Source organism: Colias eurytheme, chromosome 14 (genome assembly GCF_061535395.1).
Source record: "Colias eurytheme isolate Ceu_HAF_F1 chromosome 14, ilColEury1 Martin Lab GWU primary, whole genome shotgun sequence".
In the NCBI taxonomy this organism is placed as follows: domain Eukaryota; kingdom Metazoa; phylum Arthropoda; class Insecta; order Lepidoptera; family Pieridae; genus Colias; species Colias eurytheme.
The window spans coordinates 6,624,338-6,640,156 of NC_142993.1; the positions used below are offsets into that span (position 1 = coordinate 6,624,338).

General features: G+C 33.0%; 2 protein-coding genes across 3 annotated transcripts; one reads left to right on the plus strand and one right to left on the minus strand.

Annotated features, from left to right (window-relative positions):
* Positions 1-1,966: 1,966 nt before the first annotated feature.
* Cdk8 (cyclin-dependent kinase 8) lies at positions 1,967-9,022 on the plus strand. Of its 2 annotated transcripts, none has more exons than XM_090109589.1 (9): positions 1,967-1,992; positions 2,167-2,468; positions 2,737-2,988; positions 3,604-3,793; positions 4,468-4,681; positions 5,430-5,598; positions 5,993-6,109; positions 6,517-6,589; positions 8,380-9,022. In XM_090109589.1, exons 2-9 carry the CDS (start codon positions 2,223-2,225, stop codon positions 8,505-8,507), a joined length of 1,389 nt encoding a protein of 462 aa, XP_089965715.1. In that variant the 5' UTR covers positions 1,967-1,992; positions 2,167-2,222; the 3' UTR covers positions 8,508-9,022. The 2 variants fall into 2 exon arrangements, with proteins under 2 accessions (XP_089965715.1, XP_089965714.1); XM_090109588.1 differs by having other exon boundaries at positions 1,982-1,996.
* Positions 9,023-9,340: 318 nt separating this feature from the next.
* On the minus strand, positions 9,341-15,571 carry LOC149902956 (uncharacterized). Its single transcript, XM_090109590.1, has 3 exons — positions 15,412-15,571; positions 10,617-11,630; positions 9,341-10,257 (listed from the first exon to the last, which is right to left on the minus strand). The coding sequence occupies exons 1-3, from the start codon at positions 15,443-15,445 to the stop codon at positions 10,094-10,096; spliced, it is 1,212 nt and encodes a 403-aa protein (XP_089965716.1). The 5' UTR covers positions 15,446-15,571; the 3' UTR covers positions 9,341-10,093.
* Between the last annotated feature and the right edge of the window lie 248 nt (positions 15,572-15,819).

Here is a 15,819-nt window from a genome sequence, read left to right on the forward strand (position 1 = left end):
AGAAAGTAATGAAACTGTCAATCAATCAACATTTATGTCCCGTTGCATCGATCCATTTTTCTTTTATGTTCGGGTTACTTGGAAAACTGAAAAAATAAAACATAGTCTAAGCAATAAGGAGTTTTCTTAAAAAACTCCCAATATGAAATTTTAACTAATGGCGTCCTTGTTATAATATTTATTTTTAGTACCTTTGTATTAAAATACTTGAAAGTTCTAAGTCAAGTCGTATTAAATGACAAAAAAAATCTATGCCTTTTTTCTGAAAAATTGCTCTTTCAAATTATCATTTTTCTGTTCGATTATAAAATCGATTAGAATCGAGAACTGTTGCATCAAAATATGAACATCACTAACCACAAAATTGGACAGAAAAATGAGAAGACGCTATTCATTGCTTATTATCATACGACGCTATCTTTACCGTGCCAAGTAAAAGCCGCAATGTATTCCGAATCATTCCGTATGGTTTGGTACGATCGTTTTCCACAAATATTCTTTATTTGATTTTAAAATAAATAGTGCATATTCTGATTAGAAAATTACTTACCGGTGGAAGGAAACATCTCCGATTTAACTCGGCCACTCACAGCTGTGGAGTTTCTACAGTTTATAACGGCGCAATTCGGCATTTTACTTTATTCAGCTTCACGTCTTTCCTTGGCGAACTGCAAGCGCGGACTGAGTGTAGGCCAGCGTCAAGTAAGTTTCATAAACTTAGTTTGGACACGGGAAGTACATACACTCGCTTAGTCTATCTTGATACATGTCTGTATCAAGACAACAAACAACCAACCAACAAGGCTTCTTTTGGTACTAAACAGGCCGTGTTTTCCAATTACAGCACTAGAGCGCATTATGCGGCATAATGCTTAACGTTGAATGTTCCAACTACAGCTGCAACGCTTCGCACAATCGAGCACTCTTAAAAAATTATTAATAATTGTTGGAAAAAAATTTAAAGCTTTCGTTTCATTGTAGTTTTTTCGAAATAATCAAAGTTAATTCAAATTGTGTTAAAAAAATAAATATAAGTACATGGATGAAGGTACAAACATTGACTTTTTTTTAATATTTCACATTTAAAATGTGAATACAATTTCATTTTAGAATTCGAATCTACAAACAAATTTGTTTACAGGAATATACCTACTTGCATGGACGTATAAAAAAAGACGGGAGCTGTGTTGATGACAATGGCGGCTGTATTTTTTTCTATAAATTTTGCCGTAATAATTTTGTCATTAAAACATAAAAGAAATAACTTGCTTCCCTGTGGAATGTAATCCCTTGTGATTTGTTATTTAAAATTGTACTGTTGCGACACCATTTAACCACGCAAGACGGCATTTTAATCCATCAGTCCTCGGAATCACAGACACAATAGAAAATCTATTGTGTCGCGCCCCGATCGGGCCTTACGGTGGTCAATGGGTTAAATATTTTTTGTGAAACAGTGACGCAGTTAATCAGTCGGTAGTTCACGACGTAATGGCGGCCGACTAGCTTACTATGGTGAGAGTGTGTGCGTGTTTATTGTCTTTACATGATCGCTAGCTTACTATGGTGGCTTCACGTTGTTTGTTCGTAATACGGCGTCCGTCTTTTTTTATACGTCCATGCCTACTTGCATTTTATTTTAAACTTGGTGCATTTGAAAACTAATTCACGTTCCAATTAAGCATCAGCATAATTCGGCATTGTGCGCCACTGAGTCGCAATATTACATGCTCTGTGATTGCCCCCAAACTGAGAAGACCATTAATTTAAAATACATTAAACATGTTCACATACATGTTCATGTTTTATATGGTTTTAAACATGTTTTAAATTAATTTTCGAAAGTGTATCGAACACCAAAATCGACTAAAATGCTAATTGCTGTCAATTGTCAAATTTGAAGTTTGCTGTTTGAACAATAATCGTCAGACATCAGTATTCAGTCATCATCACTTCAATCAATTCAACAATCAAGTAATCAACAAAAAAGCCGTATGTATGTCAAAATAAAATCAATTTTTAATAATTTTCATACGTAAAGAATAAAACAAGTTTATATTATTTAAAATGTATAAATAATTGAATGAAAACTAATCACATAAAATATTAATAATAATCATTTATGTTCAATACCTATTCCATATCCTTATTCCTTTTGATATTCAGAAGAATTGAAAGATCGATATATTATAATTAAAACTTGGGATAAACAATAGTGGAAGATGGGTGATAATTTTCAAAATAAAACCATGGCGCCGGTAATGATGGATTATGAGTTTAAAATGAAAACGCAGAATGAACGATCTAAAGTTGAGGACCTGTTTGATTTCGAAGGGTGTAAGGTCGGTCGTGGTACTTATGGTCACGTATACAAGGCTAGACGTAAAGATGGATCGGATACAAAAGATTATGCTTTAAAACAAATAGAAGGCACAGGACTTTCTATGTCAGCTTGCAGAGAAATTGCTGTGAGTATAATTATTTCGACTAATTCAAATTTTACAGCTGATAAAATAATGCTGATAGTATTTTCTCACAACCACACACTTTTTGTTGTTTTAAGAGATGCACACATTAAAAGTTAAATGTAATATAATATTCTATGCTCAAATAATTGTGTTGCAAATTATAAATGAAGCAGCAGCTTCATTAATAACAAAGCTTCTGGATTTTGTTAATTATTCTGTGAACAGATGGAAGAATTGTCATCAATATTATTATAATATTTCTTTACAGTTGCTCCGTGAACTCAAACATCCAAATGTTATAAATTTAATAAGGGTATTTCTTTCGCACACAGACAGGAAAGTGTGGTTATTATTTGATTATGCTGAACATGATCTGTGGCACATCATTAAGTTCCACAGAGCTGCTAAAGCTAATAAGAAATCAGTTATGGTTCCAAAAGGCATGGTTAAAAGTTTGTTGTACCAAATTTTGGATGGAATACATTATTTACATTCAAATTGGGTGCTACATAGAGATTTGGTAAGTGTTTTTATTAATTAGTCTAATGACTTAAGCATTTAAAAACTCAACAAATAATTATCTCTAATTACACTATTTGTGAGGTAATTTTGTGTAGTTAAAAAAGTTTTTGTATGAATGTCTTTTTATTGACTAATTAGTATTTTTTAAATAAGCCTGAAGTGGGGTTACAAAATACAAAATATAAATATATCACTCTATTGAATGTGATTTTTATATAGTATGATTCAGTATAATCACTTACAAGTTACAACTGATGACCTAAAATTATCTTCATGTAAATATAGAGCTGTGCCATATTGGGTTACCATATATTATTTTTCAATACATTTAAGTTTCTCTAAGAGTGTATTTAAACATTTGCAATTTCTACTCCTATCTGATATCTACTTCTCTTCTGTTTTATTTTGAATAATTTTCTGTTATAATTTTTTTCAATGTTGTTCAGTAGTTATCTAAAAGAAGACAAATCAAGCAGTCTTTTCATGTATTATTTTCAATGTTAATTAAAAGACAGACTGAATTGTAATGTAGAAAAATGTCTGTTATAAAGTTTTTAAGAAAGTTAATACTTCTATAATCATAACCATATAACCATAGAATTGTATATTTTAGAAACCAGCAAACATATTGGTGATGGGCGAAGGTCCAGAGAGAGGTCGTGTTAAAATTGCCGATATGGGATTTGCGAGATTGTTTAACGCTCCATTAAAACCACTAGCTGACTTGGACCCTGTCGTAGTAACATTTTGGTACAGAGCACCAGAACTGTTGTTAGGTGCTAGGCATTATACCAAGGCGATTGGTAAGTAAATAAATAAATAAAATAAATAAATATTATAGGACATTATTACACAAATCGACCTAGTCCCACAGTAAGCTCAATTAAGGCTTGTGTTGTGGGTACTAGGCGACGATAAATATAATATTTAATAAATACATATATAGATAATAACACCCAGACCCAAGAACAAATAATTGAGTTCATCACACAAATATTTGCCCTGACCGGGGATCGAACCCGGGACCGTCGGCTCAGTAGGCAGTTACTTTACCACTGCGCCAACCGCGTCGTCAAAAAAGTGTTGCTTAAAGTCATTGAGAGACTTGTTTATTCATAGTTTTTATAGTAAACTGATTATGTCCGGGCTTAACTTTGTCTTGTGACACATTAACTAATAATATTATGTATAGATTGATCAATCAATGAGTGAATAATAATACAAATAGCTTATATGAGCTTATTGGTAGCTATTTTGCTTGACAAAACCTGCTTCTACCTACCTGCTCTATATAAATCTGAAGTAAATATTTTTTCAGCATCTACATATTTTTGTGAGTCATTTATGTCTAAAATAATTAACATCTCATTATACAGTATTTTCATATTATAAGTTACATTGTGTTGCTGTTAAAAAAGTAGAAGAGTAACAATAAATTTATGAATAAAAATTCATTAAAATATCTTTTTATTTTCAGACATATGGGCAATAGGATGTATATTTGCCGAACTGTTAACATCAGAGCCTATATTCCACTGTCGTCAAGAAGACATAAAAACAAGTAATCCATACCATCATGACCAACTAGATAGGATATTCAATGTGATGGGTTTCCCTCAAGAAAAAGATTGGGAAGACATTAGGAAAATGCCGGAACATGCCACCTTAGTTAAGGACTTTAAAAGATCTAAGTGAGTATTGAACTTAAGAATAGGGTATGAATTATGATCTTATGTATGATACATATTATGTATTCGATTTTATATTAAACTAGGTGTCCGCCCGCGGCTTCACCCGCGCAGTCAAAGAAAAACCCACATAGTTCCCGTTCCCGTGGGATTTCCGGGATTACGTCATTTTCCCGGGATAAAAAGTAGCCTATGTCTTTTCTCGGGTATCAAAATTTCTCCATACCAAATTTCATGAAAATTGGTATGAAGAAATTGTATTAAAAATTATGGTATTGGTACTTTAGGCGTGATTGAGTAACAGACAGACAGACAGAGTTACTTTCGCATTTATAATATTAGTATGGATGAGCTATATTTTGTTCATGTTCCTAAGTTAGATTAATTCAGCATTTATGTTGTAACTAAAATCTGTTTAGTTAAATCATATTCTAATAAATTCAAGGAATCAGTTGAAAGGTTTAGGTTTAGGTATATTTTAAGGGATTTAAGATGTCTTTTATGATGATAATGCTAGATGATAATGAAATTTATTTAATATTCATTATATCTGTCTAAGCTAATTCCTATTTCTAAGTCTATTAATTGTGTTTTAACACAACCTCTTAATTGTGTTTTAAACTTGAAAAACTTGAATGAGCTTATGATTGCATCAATGTAAATTATATCATCTAAGAATTAATATTGTGTTAAATAAATAAACCAAAACTATACTATTGCTGTTAATACTAAACATTTTAATAAATTTCAGCTACCAAAATTGCTCTCTAAGCAAATATATGGATAGACACAAAATAAAACCAGACAGCAAAGCGTTCAGTCTACTTCAGAGGCTACTGTTAATGGACCCTAATAGACGAATAACATCGGAACAAGCTATGCAGGATCCATACTTTTCCGAAGATCCGTTACCTACACAGGTGAGTTTATTATTTGAGTGTGGCTTAATTTTGAATATTACCCATAAAGTCATTCAAATTATGCATGTAAGAAAAAAGTAAATTGTGTGCTCTTGTATTTGTAATTAATAAAGAATTTTCATTCATTCAGTCATTTAAATATTGTTGTTTGCTAGTATATAAAATTAATCATTGAAACTGCAGCTTCCTCAAATAGAATTAGATATATACTTTGCGTTCATTTTATTTCTTAAACAATAATTACTTAAATCAAAGTTAAAAACTAGGTAATAAATATCATTTTATTTACCCACCTTTTTTGTCCCCCCATGTCTTCGTTATAATACAGGTAGGTACATATAAATATTTCAATTTATGAAAACTTATTCTAAGCTATATTGTTTTTTATTTACAGGATGTCTTTGCTGGATGTCAAATACCATATCCAAAACGTGAATTCTTGACAGACGATGATCAAGATGATAAAAGTGATTCTAAAGCGAGGCAGAATCAGCAACAACAACAACCTAATGTGAGTTTATTGTTTCTTTAGTTGCTCAATTATTTATGAAATATAATTTCATAGTTCAGTCATATTGGGATGAAATATAATTTCATAGTTCAGTCATATTGGGATGAAATATAATTTCATAGTTCAGTCATATTGGGATGAAGTATAATTTCTAGTTTAGTCATATTGGGATGAAGTATAATTTCATAGTTCAGTCATATTGGGATGAAATATAATTTCATAGTTCAGTCATATTATTATCTATCTACTATAGATTATCTGATATTTTTGCGTATTTGAATATGTTTATGAGATTAAATAGGGGTTTTTTAAACCTATAACTTTATACAACCGGATAAATTTTACAGCAGTATTTCTATTTTAATATTGAATGTGTAAAATCTTTAAATATAAATGTATGGTTACAGACTCAACAGAACCAAGTACAAGCTAACAGCCACGACCACGCAGCAAATAACGCGAAAAGGATGAGAATGTCAGGTAAGAAATATTATTGGTTTTGAATTTAAAGAAATGTTTAGAGTTTAGACTCTCATAAAACAGGCTATACCGGGTGCAATCGTTAAGTGTGCACAGGCGATTATTCCGTAACTATTGCAGATATCAAAAAACTTTAAATTGATATCGAAATTACTAAACCTAATGAGTTATAAGTTTTTAAAAATAAAACAAGAAATATCTAAAAATTTTACTTTAAACACTGGATCCATGTCCTTGTTGACTCTTAAGTATTAATCTGTCTACATTTTTATCATAAACTAGCTGTCCGCCCCGGCTTCGCCCGTGGTACATATTTACGTTTTCTCTACATAAAAACTAGGGTTGTAACGGAGGCCTACTTAGCGGAGGCGGAGGCGGATGCGGAGGTGAAGAGGTTCGCCTCCGCGGATGCGGAGGTTAACGGAGGCGGAGGCGGAGGTGTAATTTGTTCGGAAAATTTATAATTATCGTCTACTTCTACAAAGTACTGCCAAATTTCACTAGTTTTCGGCTTCATCACGTTATTTAAATAACATCTATACTAATACTAATAATATTATAAAGCTGAAGAGTTTGTTTGTTTGTTTGTTTGTTTGAACGCGCTAATCTCGGGAACTACTGGTCCGATTTGAAAAATTCTTTTGGTGTTAGATAGCCCATTTATCGAGGAAGGTTATAGGCTATATAACATCACGCGACGGCCAACAGGGGTGGAGCCACGGGGGTGAAACCGCGCGGAGCAGCTAGTAACTAATAATTACGCACAGAATTACTTAAAAGTTAAAACAATCACGGCTCAATCGCGGTACCGAACGCTTTGACAAGTTGATTCCTGTTATTCATTCACTCACACTCCCACCACCCGCTTGGCCGTGTTCCCGTGGCTTAAGCAAACTCGACCATTTCACTTGAAAACACGCAGCCGAGCGGCCGCGTCGCCTAGTGTCGCTCCTTGCGCGTTGTTTGTGATCGTAAATGAACTTCCGATATGGCTCCGCATAAATTTTGCGGAGGCGGATGCGGAGGCGGAGGTTAAATTCTTTGCGGAAGTTCCGCAGTAACGGAGGCGGAGGCGGAGTTCCGTTACAACCCTAATAAAAACCATCCTCGTACTTCAAGGAATATAATAAAAAAAGAATTATCGAAATCGGTTCAGCCGTTCTCGAGTTGTGCGCTTACCAACACATTTTGCGATTCATTTTTATATATAAGAAGATTAAACTATACTAATATTATTAAGCTGTTTGTTTGTTTCTATGAACGCGCTTATTTCAAGAACTACTGGTCCGATTTGAAAAATTCACACATATCATCACGCTAAGACCAACAGGAGCGGAGCAACGCGGGTAAAACCGCGAGGCACAGTTAGTAAAATATAGAGTACAATAATATCAGTCGGTTTTATTTGTTACAGCTTACACTTACTGTTGTGCTGATATGATGTTGAATTTTGTTTTATTTGCGTTGTTTGTTGCACAATAAAATTTATAATTAACTAGAGGTCCGCCCCGGCTTCGTCCGTGGTACATATTTCGCAATAAAAGGTAGCATATGTCCTTTCTCGGGTATCAAAATATCTCTATACCAAATTTCATGCAAATTGGTTCAGTAGTTAAGGCGTGATTGAGTAACAGACAGACAGACAGCGCATTTATAATATTAGTATGGATTATATTTATCGTCGCCTAGTACCCACAACACAAGCCTTAATTGAGCTTACTGTGGGACTAGGTCGATTTGTGTAATAATGTCCTATAATATTTATTTATTATTTATTTATTAATTTCCAGGGCCGAATCAAGGCAACAACAACCAGGGCAACCAACAGGAATTCCATCAGCAACAACAGATGATGTTCGGCGCGCAACAACAGGGCGGCGGCTCGCAACAACAGGGCAACTTTCAACAGCGGTTTTGAGGCTAATTTTTTAACTATTTTTGAAGTGAAAACTTCTTTAGCGGCTTTGAGCACTTTTTCTGTAATGGGTATAAAATCTTAAACTCGCGTCAGGACACGTGAACTGATCGAAAAAGCGTAAGACGGATACCATTCCCAAAATATCAAACATGCTCAACGTTAATAATCAAGTTTTCACTTCTGCCGGCACTCCCGGAGTGCAACCCGTCTTTATTTTATATGAAAACTTGTAAATATTATCGAATCATAGTTTCAGATGTAAGGAATATAGCTGTAATTGTAATACACTTTTTTGGTTAAGAATTTTTTTAAGAAATCAAATTTGAAATATTAGCTGATATTTCGAATAAAATCAATTTTGCAGTGATCTAAGTAGCTATTAAGATATGAAAATATTTTAAAGGAAAGAAAAATGAAAAATTGAATGCCGTTTCGCGTAAGGACAAACAAAATATAACATTGTCTCTTTACGTGTTCATTGATATTAAATAAATGTACCGTAAAAATTAATTTTTTTATATGCTGCTGGCTGGCTGGCTGGCTGGCTGGCTGCTGGCTGGCTGGCTGGTTTCCATTGATTTCGCCCGCAAAAATGATGTTTTCCTTATGCTTATAAGGAAAATATCATTTTTGGTGCAGGTTTAATTTGAATACTCTGTTATACATTCATCACTTGTATATATTTTTATAGACAGTTTTTTTGTATAAAAGATAATAAATATCCAATAGACACTATTATGATTAAAAATTAAAATACTAGACTGAATATACATATTCGTGTTTCCATATACAATAGACATAGTATAAATAATAATTAAGTGCAAATAAAACTATTTGTATGTATGTAATTTTTTATTTAACATTTTTATATTATAAATGTTACAAAATACCTTAAAAATGGACGGATTAGACATCACGATTTAATTTTAGCCTACGTTAAATATATTTTATTGCATTTATACAAATTTCGACATACTTGAAGACTGAGATGTTCAATTTTATACTATGTTTTTATAAAATTGTGCCTATCAAAGTGGGTAGAAATTTAGAACTTAACATGGCGTATCATCAGGTATTATAAGTATATATAAAAACTTTATGAGAATTATATTACTACTACTACAATAAGGTCAGCCTTTTGTTGAAGGAATTATAATTTATATCGGTTTACAAGAGAAAATGAGTTAAAGTGACTTAAAGCATCGTTGGCCCTAACCGTCGTCGTTTGTACGTATACACTGGCACTAATCTAACATGTGTTAAGGGCCTTATGTTCTTAACTTCGAATATTTAACATACAATAAACAACTAAACTTACATTAGTACTCAAAAATTGTCCGAAACAAAAGTCTGCCTACGCGTCTATTACGCAGTTTTGTAATGAGCGATACAATAAATTTTGAACATTACTGCCACGAAATAAGGTGCAAATTTCAATGTTTACAACGCCATTCGGATATTGTTTGACGGCCTGATGGACGATAGTGAGTCTAGTTGTGTATAGTACGTCGCTTCGAATTAAATCTCGTACAACTTAACTAAAATGTACATAACTTTTACCTTATACTACACTAAATATAAAATACTTAACGTTTCAAAGAAGAGAATTCCACTACAGTTTCGGGTCCGGAATGTGATACCGTGTACTGGGCTTTGTTTAAGTCTTCTCTCTTTATTTTGTTCTTTTCAACGGTGCGGATGCGTGTTCGTAATCTTCCGCAACGACCATCTGCTACTTTGTCATATGATGCTGTAATAAATAAATAATAAATAAATAAATTATTAGCATAAAAATGTATTTTAATAAAACTTATATTAGTTTGTCTTATTTTATTAAAACGCGTCGTGTTATACTAATGATATTTACTATCAGAGTATTCGTCATGACGCATATACTACTTAAAAATTAGCTGAAATGTAGTACTCACATAGATAATAGATTAGTATTGTCTGAATTTATAAGTAGGGTTTGGTTTGTTTGGTTACCACACAAGATAAGATTAAGCAAACATACAGAGGCTTTTAGCCAACATTCATAGTAATGCAAGGTTTTATAGTTGGGTCAACCTAATATCCTAGGTAAGTAATAGTTAAATAAATTGTACTTACGTTGTTTTCTAAAAGAATTGTGGCAGGCCATGTGACATAGAGACGGGAATCCTTTTAGGGTATTAGAATCGATGGGAAACACTCCTAACGGACTGGCACAAATAGGATCCTTTCTGCCTTTGCATGAATCCAAGCATATCTCATAGTCATTTCTGCCCTTCGGCGACTTCCTTCTTCTAGTCGTTGTAGGCCTTTTAGTAGTGGTTGTCGTACTTGGGTTGATGTGCAGGTTTGTGATAGAACCTCTCGGAGCCTTCAAACGTATTGTTAGAACTGGTTTTGGTATAGGGCTCAATAGAGTGGGAGACGATGCATTGTAAATTGGCTTAGGCTTCACTCCATTCAAGTCGCAAGGTCTCGCTCTTCCAATTGCTTGTCCTTGTTGTTGATTAAAAGGAATGTTCGATCTTATGGTAGGTACATACGGCGGCAATGTACTGTATGTTTGTCTATCCAGTAATGGTATAGGCGGTGGAGTTGTAGATAGAGTAGTAAAGTCACCAGTAGGTAACGGAGGTGGAGTGGTCGATTGAGTAGGGAGCCATGTTTGTACTGTAGATGGCGTTACAGCCACTGTTGGTGGAGTCGTTTGGAACGGCGAGTAGCTCTGACTTTGACTTGTTTGATAATTTCCCAAAATACTCGTTAGATCTGCACGTAAATTTGTTGTTTGATACGGGATTGTTGACTGATTTAGTTGCGTAGATGGATCTTGCGTTGAACTTTGGATATTTTGATCCGAAAATATTCTAGGGAATTGGGTTTGCGTGTACGACGTGCTCTGAGTATTTGCTGGTCCCGTACTCCATGTGGTGGGCGGAGTTGTTCCCAATATATCTTGTGTTATTGGCGATTGCGTTGACTGCAAGACGATCACTTGGTTGTCCGGAGGAAATGTGTTTTGGGAGAATATTTCAGTGATTGGCTTCGGTGAATAGTTGGAGTCGTTGATGAGGTTGACTGCGTACCATCTCGGCGCGGCGTTTGGTATTTCTGCTAGGCATAGTTGTAACACTGGAAAAAATTAAAATTTACTCGTTACTTCCTATAGTTTAACAAATAATTATAAAGGAATTAGATAAGTTTTTAATTGTTTTTCAAAACAATATGGAATGATGTGCATTTCTCCATAAAATATTGGGCTTTTACATTGAAACAAACGCAGTACATTATTGTCATAAGCAGGTGATATGATTTATTTTTATTTCGAAGGAGCATCGTCACATACCTACTGATACAGCGGAACCGAAACTGGTTTTCAAGGCCCGCTTTTTGCAAATATCTCCCTAAGGTCAAGTCCCTGAGCCAGGTATTTTTCCATTTCATTCATAAAGTATAGGAGCTCTGGATTTTCCAATGCAATAAAAAGATACATAAGGTATTCCAATCACATTGGATAGGAATCATGGCCTCAGTCCTTGCAATTTATATTCTCCGCGTTATCTACTCATAAAATACTTGTTATACCTACAGGTAGTGAAATATTTTCACGCATAGAAACGTAAAAAATAGTTTCAAATTTATTTGATTCAGAAATAACCGTGTCATAGATTGAACTAAAATTAAAATTGCCTTTAATGTATACGATAACATAGTGCCTACTTAATATTATAAATCAAGAATCAATCCCACATGCGACATTCCTCATTAACCGAGTTAGATTGTATACCGTTTGATTCACACAGAATTTCGCGAATACGCACGTCAGACAGTTATTACATGATGCAGAAATGTGTACCTATACATATTTATAAAGCTAGGTGCTTATGATTCGATGCAAGCAGGCATTACATATACGTAACAACGGGTTTTGTATAAGCGGTTAAATCATGTTAATTTTGACAATGAAACCCTGTATTTTATAGAATAGGTAATCCGTGTAATACTCGTTAAATCAACAAAATTTTCCTTTGATTATGCTAGCGAAAAGTCGTTACTGCATTATGAAAAAATGCGGTAAATATGTGCGTCAATTATTAAAAGCCTGATAGGATAGCCAATTGTATAACTGAAACGGTTAAAATTCCTAAGAAATAAAAATTACTCAGTAATTCGATAAATTATATGAAAATTGATATTACATAAAAATCATTTATTACATTTTGGGAAACCAAGTAATCAATTTGTGTTAGGTAATGTTATGTTAGATTCTTATTAGAACTGCGAAGGAAGTGAGGGATTAGTTATATTTTATCGATTGCTGGATCTTGCATGTTGTCCGCGTTTTTATTGACAAAAGTTTTAATTTGGCAAATTTCCTCTCGTCTTCTATTAAAATAAGGAAACAAAACTTACTAGTTATATGACAAGAATTTCATAGAGGGATTCAATTATAATCATTTTAACTAAGTATACATATTTTTAGTTATTAAGAATTTTGTGAATGAGCATAAAACGATATAGGATATTCTCATCGATAACAATGAATGTTAGTAACAATTATTTATCATAATATATATCGCTATTATAAAATTTAAGTTATAATGTTACCCTGTAATTTTATAAAGACAGAACGATTGCTCTATAATAGAGCTTTTCTTTATGGACTCTATATTAACATGGCTCTATACACAAAACTCCAATGCAATACAAATCTACAATTACAACACAGAGTAATCATAAAACACTCACTATTTAAACTTGCACACTCGTTAAGATCTCATTTGGTGTGAAAGTGCCGGCATCTATAATGAGTCACAAATGTTATAATTATGTCACACAAGTATCGTACAATTATTATACGTACACTGGCTTAGATACTATGCTGTCTTAAACTACCACATTACCAATAAAAAAAAATATTATAAATGCCCTATCTACGCGATTTATTATTTTTATAGAATTTATGTAGCAAATTTGGGGTATCTGTCTCATTTCAATAATTTTTAAAATCATCTCTAGATGAAAGCTCCTTTACTTTTGTTATAACAAATTGTAGAGTAATTGATAGAGCGCAGTAATGTTCCCGTATTATTATAAATTATTGAGGATGAAAATCGGAAAGTATGCAATGCTGTCGAGAAAATAAAGTACTATTTCTTGAGCTGCATCACGCTTTGAATTAATATACCGTTAGGTACTTGACAGAAAAGTGATGATTGATGTTCAAGAGATTCTGTTTTTTGCATATTTTAAGTTTTTGTACGTAAAATTTCAAAGTAGGATAATAATATATTTGTATTTAGCAGACATTAAAACAACATTGCTCAATGTTGTTATTGTATGTAATAATAAGTTTATCCGATCTATATCTGATTCCATTTAAGTACTAGACAGCTGGGTTTGTAGTGAGTCATTTCGTAATTATTTAACAACTAGACTAGGTTTTCTAAGAGTCAATTACTCATTGACCCAAAGCTTTCTCTATTAAAATTCAGTAACGGTTCAGTCCTCATTGCTTATGATTAGTTAGATAATAATAACTGTTAATTGTTATGGTACCTATCAATAATTTAGAAGTAATAATAGATTATGAGTTTATAAAAACTTGATATTGATATTTTGATTATTTGCAATAAGCGAGGTATAAATGTAAATATATTCTGTGCTTTGCGTTTATTTAATTCAGTTTTATTTATGTTTGATGACTCTTCAATAACTACATAATATTTTGTATTATAAGTACCACAATCGTGAGGGGGGTGGAATATTCAAAGGAAACGTATTACATTATGTTCTATAGCCAGCTAATAAGATAATAAGTAATTAATAAGTTTTATGTAAGTGATACCCATGTACTAATTAATATAATAGGTGCGTGTATATGGATTGTTATACTAATTTCTAAACCAATTAAGTAACATGCAACATTAATTTAGGATATTTCATGTAAATTTAATTTTTACGCACAAACTCTCATCTGTACTTTGATACACAAAAAAATCTAATAAGGTTACAATAAATATGAATATCATTTAAGTAGGAGTCGTGTTGTAAGCATTACATAGTAAATGTTTCGTTTGTAGCTAAACAAAATGTTACCTAGCAATAGGTATATTTGGTATATCTATATAAGAAACTAGTGGTCCGCCCCGGCTTCGCCCGTGGTACCTACATGTTTAAACTATCCTATCTCTCAAGTTGGATCGAACTGCACATGGTGTGCGAATTTTATTATAATCGGTTAAGTGGTTTAGGAGTCCATTGAGGAAAAACATTGTGACACGAGATTTATATATATGTATTAAGATATTATAATAGGACATGATACATGTAACACATATTACATATTCCCAACAGAAACCTGTATATATTTTACTGTTAGTTTGTTTATAAATATTAGTAGAGACCGAGTTTGTAGAGTCTTATTCGTATTATATTTATGACACATATAATATTCAGAATATAGACAATAACAGGAAATCGGCTGTATCTAATGTATCATAAATTTATAATGATGACGGTAAAAATGGTACAAAAAATATCCAGACAGATTTATAAGCCCGTCGCCGGTCGCGTATTGCGATTAAAACAGTCACGAATAAAGTGGCTAGCGAAATCAAGTTAAAAGTAAAGTTGAAATAAATTCTAGAGGAATTTATATGTTTTTTTTTTTTATAACCAAGTACCAGAAATGTCACAAGTAACTGTTGAAAAGCGTCTTTCCATAACTTTTCTTAGTACACACCAAGGACGTCAAGTTATTATTTACCTAACACCTGCATTCCACTAATGTTTATCAACAAAACGGAATTACTTACAAAACGAGGTGAAAGTTTTGTATAGGACATTGTTGTATCGAGGTTGTCACAGTTCACTGGTCGCTAGGCTAAATTGTTTACGTGTTTGTACTCACATGTTATAACGATGAGCGAATATGCGTGCTCCATGCCGGTTGGTCAGGTAACGACTGACTTAGTATGGGAATTGGAAATGCGTTCGCAGTAACTGTAGTTCGTGTCTGTTACGAGCTGACTGTATGCTATGTATATTGTACATGCTAATAGTGAATTATATGAACACGTGTTGATGATAGTTTACTGTGATGAACGGTGTGAAATGCATGATGTATTGATAGGCAGACTAGTTTATGTAGAGACGCTAGTCGAGATGAAGACTTTGGTTGACAGTATTTTCATCACAATTTTCATTCAATTCGGCTTTGAAGTTATAATTTGTATAGTAGAGCCATTTTAATAGGCAACATTTGACAGTTCAACAAAATTCAAGAACGTAACCTAGTAACGACGACATAGAATAACAT